Consider the following 3,827-nt stretch of genomic DNA (forward strand, 5'->3'; position numbering starts at 1 on the left):
GGCGTTGGAAATTTTAGGAATGCAAGAGTGTGATTACTTCATTTGGTCACCAAAGGGGCACATCACAGCAAGTGTGCCTTATGACCCTCTTTTCTGGGAGCCCAAGCTGGTAGAACTTAGCAACATCCATGGCACCCTAATCATTCCGGAATTTTTTTTACAACGAACTCCTAGAAGACTGCCTCCAATCACATTTAAATATGACGAAGAAGAAGAGGATTTGTAAAATGCAATATGATCTGAACAATTTACTTACAGGGATTTGAATTACAGGTTGAACGGTTTGGTTTGAACACCTGGGGCACACTGACTTCCATATGCATGGACATTCCTGTCAAATTTATATCATTTTATGTCATGAAAAATGTTCCTTTCTTTCTGTTATTGTAAGAAAATTTTGATAAGATTATTACTTTATACCTATGACAGTTGTTATTGTTATCTAATATTTTACTTTTTAGGAACTATGGTGCATTTTTAAATACTGTTTCTATTCAACGTAAGTGAAATATATTCAGTTTTAAATTCTTTCTTAGCTTCTTTTAATTTTTTCACAAGACTTCCGAACCAGTACTTATTGTCTCATAAATTTGGACTTACCTTTGGAGCTGCGGCTTCTTCAAATATAAAGTCAGGGAGTGTTTCTTTTTCCACAGCAGTGCTCTCATCACACTCAATTTGCACCGTGAAGGACTCATCAAAATCAATTAAAGGTGTCACACCATCCATATTATCAAAGCTAGTACTATTTAAAGTTGAACCAAAAGTTAGGCTTCTTCTTGTGCCTGACTCATGACTCATTTCAGGTTCCTCCTGTAAGGGGACAGAATTATGACAGAGACTTGCACCACAAAACTTGGTAAACAAACTTTCCTTACTCTCAAACAAAATTGTGGCGTACTTGAATGGGTGTCACTCTCCACACTGAAGCTCTTGGGGAAGCTCTTGGGGAAGCCATCTTTGGTGTAGCAGCTGGACTACAACGTAATTGATGCATCTGAAAAAAATTAAAGCACTATACAGTAAAACTATGATATGACAGTATGAAAAAAATTAAAGCACTATACAGTAAAACTATGATATGACAGTATGACCACCAGTTATAACTTACCAATGTCTTTGTATGCAATTTGGAAGGTGACGGGTTCACTGACAGCTCAGCTATTGATTGAGCTAAAGCCTGTTAAATAAGTGGGTTGCAAATATAATTACTATGACTTCAACATAACACACCAGCAGGAAAGGCTTCAATAAGAGTCGACACTAGGCTCCTACAACGATTTTGGTTATACTTACACTACCAGCAGATATAGGACGTTCATCAATTTCAACATTGTGTTCTACAACTGGGGTTGCAAAGGCTTCATCAACCACCACAGCTGGTTCCTGGTGTCCAACATTTCATAATTGATTAAAAATAAAGACACATCAACTTTAAGTAATACTACTTTGAAACAGGGTCGAAAATACCTTTCCAGGTTGAAGCAATGCTTCAACAGCGTCCGATTTTCCAGGTGTTTCGCCCTTTGACGTAGAAGTTGTTTTTTTTCTATGGAAAAATCCTTTCTTTCTTGAAAGGCCTTTCTTGGTTCGCGACTTGAACACCATGGCTACCTACAAGCCCCACATAGAACAATCAGAGGGTTAGGGTTGGTGCTTTAAGTGATTTCAGTCGCAAAATGTATGTTTCGGTGTTAATTAACGCTCCACAATGAGATATTTACCTCTGAAGACGTGTTTTATGCACTGAGACTGAAGTGTCATTCACTTTCGACGACAAACAACGCAATTGCAGCCACCAGTGGCGACCGGCAAAACAAACACGGCGCGCGAGCAGCAGCCGACCCCGGGCCTGACCACTCATAATCGAATATACGCCTAAATACGGAATCAAATGACAAAAAGTGCGATATATTCGGATTCAGCGTGATAAAATCTAGTTGCAAGTGTTCTTCGTTTTTTGAATTTCATCCAATTTTAAGGGAAATCTAGAAATATAGCCAGTCGAGGTGGAGCGGGAGTGGTGGGGGGTGCGGCGTTGCCGTATCGTGCGCTCCAACTCGCTCAGAAGGTCTATTCGTACATTAAAAAGACAGAAATCATGAGGAAACATAGCATAGAGAAGTATTTACAGCGCACGAGCGCGAGAAACGTAAGCACAAGCTTCTAGGTTAGGTGCAAAGAAGAAATATCATACGGACTGCGATACATTAGCACTCGTGATTCTAGAGAAAAGGTGCAGGCTAAAGAAACAGCGTACACAAACACCAAAGTGCTAGTATGTATAGCACAGACTCACCAGCAGATTCGGCGCGCGAAAAAATAACGAACTTCGGTAGCTTCACGGCGGCGAAAATGATCGGACTCGAGGAATACTGGATGGCGGCGAACACAAGGATATCACTGTACTCACCATGTCTAAGTCCTCCTCCAAGGACAGGTCACGGACGACCAGCTCCTCCTCGACAGAGGAATCACGTCCGTATTCCTTAATGAACTCCATGGCGCACGAGCAGGATCTGTTGCGCAACAGGAACAGGCAGGAGGCGAACTGAGCCCGCGGGCGGCGGGCGGGACGCTGGCCGCCGCCCCCTCCACCCTAGGTAACCACGGTAACTGCCGCCTCCGGACCGCGCCACCTGGGCGCTAGAGGGCGCGCAGAGCGCAGCGCGAAATTTCAAATTCGAAACGCAATCCACTCGCATCTCAACGACCCTTTCCCCCGATTTTTGATAGCGGCTGGCTCTGGCCGGGCCGGCCATACTCCTTGACGCACACCTCTCCCCCACAGGGGCGGATCCAGGCGAACGTGTTCCGACCTGGTGCAGCGCAAGTCCACCCCTCCCACCTCCGGGTAGGGGCGGGACCAGGTTGACGAGTGGACACCCGTCTCAGGGGCGGGTCCAGGTAGACATGCTGAGACCCATCGCAGGGGCGGATCCAGGCGAACGTGTTGTGTCGCAGGGGCGGATCCAGGCGAACGTGTTGACACCCGTCGCACCCCAACTTGTACAGACGTGTACCCCCATCCTCGATAGGTTAAGTTAGCCCCATCACTTACGCCCCTCCGCCAATCCTCGATAGGTTAGGTTAGGGGTTGATAAGACCTAGGTTCTGTTAGGGGTTGATAAGATCTAGGTTGTGTTAGGGGCTGATAAGATCGAGGTTAGGTTGTGTTAGGCTCTGGATAGATGGCAGAATGGGGAACCGGCAGATTGGGGTACCCGGCAGATTGGGGGATATCAATGGCGGATGGCCCTAATGGGGGATGCTTACTACTGACCTCGCAGCGCACTAGTCTCACAGCGAACGTACTGAATGGGTCCTGTTTGGGGACTGAATGAGACCGTTTGGGGACTGTTTGGGTACTGATTCTTTTCGTAAGGGCCAAGATGGCGAGCACGACATTAAGGCATAACAATGGCGGACCGCGACAGGAAGGCATGCATACTACTGGTAGGCAACCCAGCACTCCGGGCGCCGTGGCTTCCCGGAACCAGTTGGCAAAAGAGACTTTGCCCGCAGTTGACCAAGTACGAGCGAGGCGCCCAGGCCATGCCCGCAGTTGATAACGCGCCGTAGCTTCCTACTAACCACGCAGCTTTCCATACGGTGAACTGCCTTATTTCCTGTCTTTGGTTAGTGATTGTCCGCAACATCGGGTTTCTTTCATTGTTCGTTGTTAAAATGCCCTAGAGTTCAACATTGACCACATTTTTCAGCCAATTGACCATTTCACCCAGCGGCCACACTGGCGGTCTTCCGGTTGGTACAACGACCTTTATGATCTAGTAAGGACTAGAATATTTCATTAGATGTGACCCCTG

General features: G+C 46.4%; 1 protein-coding gene across 1 annotated transcript; it reads right to left on the bottom strand.

Annotated features, from left to right (window-relative positions):
- Positions 1–151: 151 nt before the first annotated feature.
- LOC113215286 (uncharacterized) lies at positions 152–992 on the bottom strand. The gene is made up of 3 exons (XM_052274332.1): positions 902–992; positions 601–813; positions 152–331 (listed from the first exon to the last, which is right to left on the bottom strand). The coding sequence occupies exons 1-3, from the start codon at positions 956–958 to the stop codon at positions 158–160; spliced, it is 444 nt and encodes a 147-aa protein (XP_052130292.1). The 5' UTR covers positions 959–992; the 3' UTR covers positions 152–157.
- Positions 993–3,827: the final 2,835 nt, after the last annotated feature.

This window comes from Frankliniella occidentalis, unplaced genomic scaffold (assembly GCF_000697945.3).
Source record: "Frankliniella occidentalis isolate FOCC.00 unplaced genomic scaffold, Focc_3.1 Scaffold378, whole genome shotgun sequence".
Lineage (NCBI taxonomy): Eukaryota > Metazoa > Arthropoda > Insecta > Thysanoptera > Thripidae > Frankliniella > Frankliniella occidentalis.

Coding starts and splice junctions, on each gene's coding strand:
- LOC113215286 (XM_052274332.1), bottom strand. CDS start 958: ATGGCTTCCCCAAGAGCTTCCCCAAGAGCTTCAGTGTGGAGAGTGACA. Junction 814..901: donor GGAGAGTGACACCCATTCAA/GTACGCCACAAT, acceptor GTCCCCTTACAG/GAGGAACCTGAAATGAGTCA. Junction 332..600: donor AAGAAGCCGCAGCTCCAAAG/GTAAGTCCAAAT, acceptor TAAATTTGACAG/GAATGTCCATGCATATGGAA.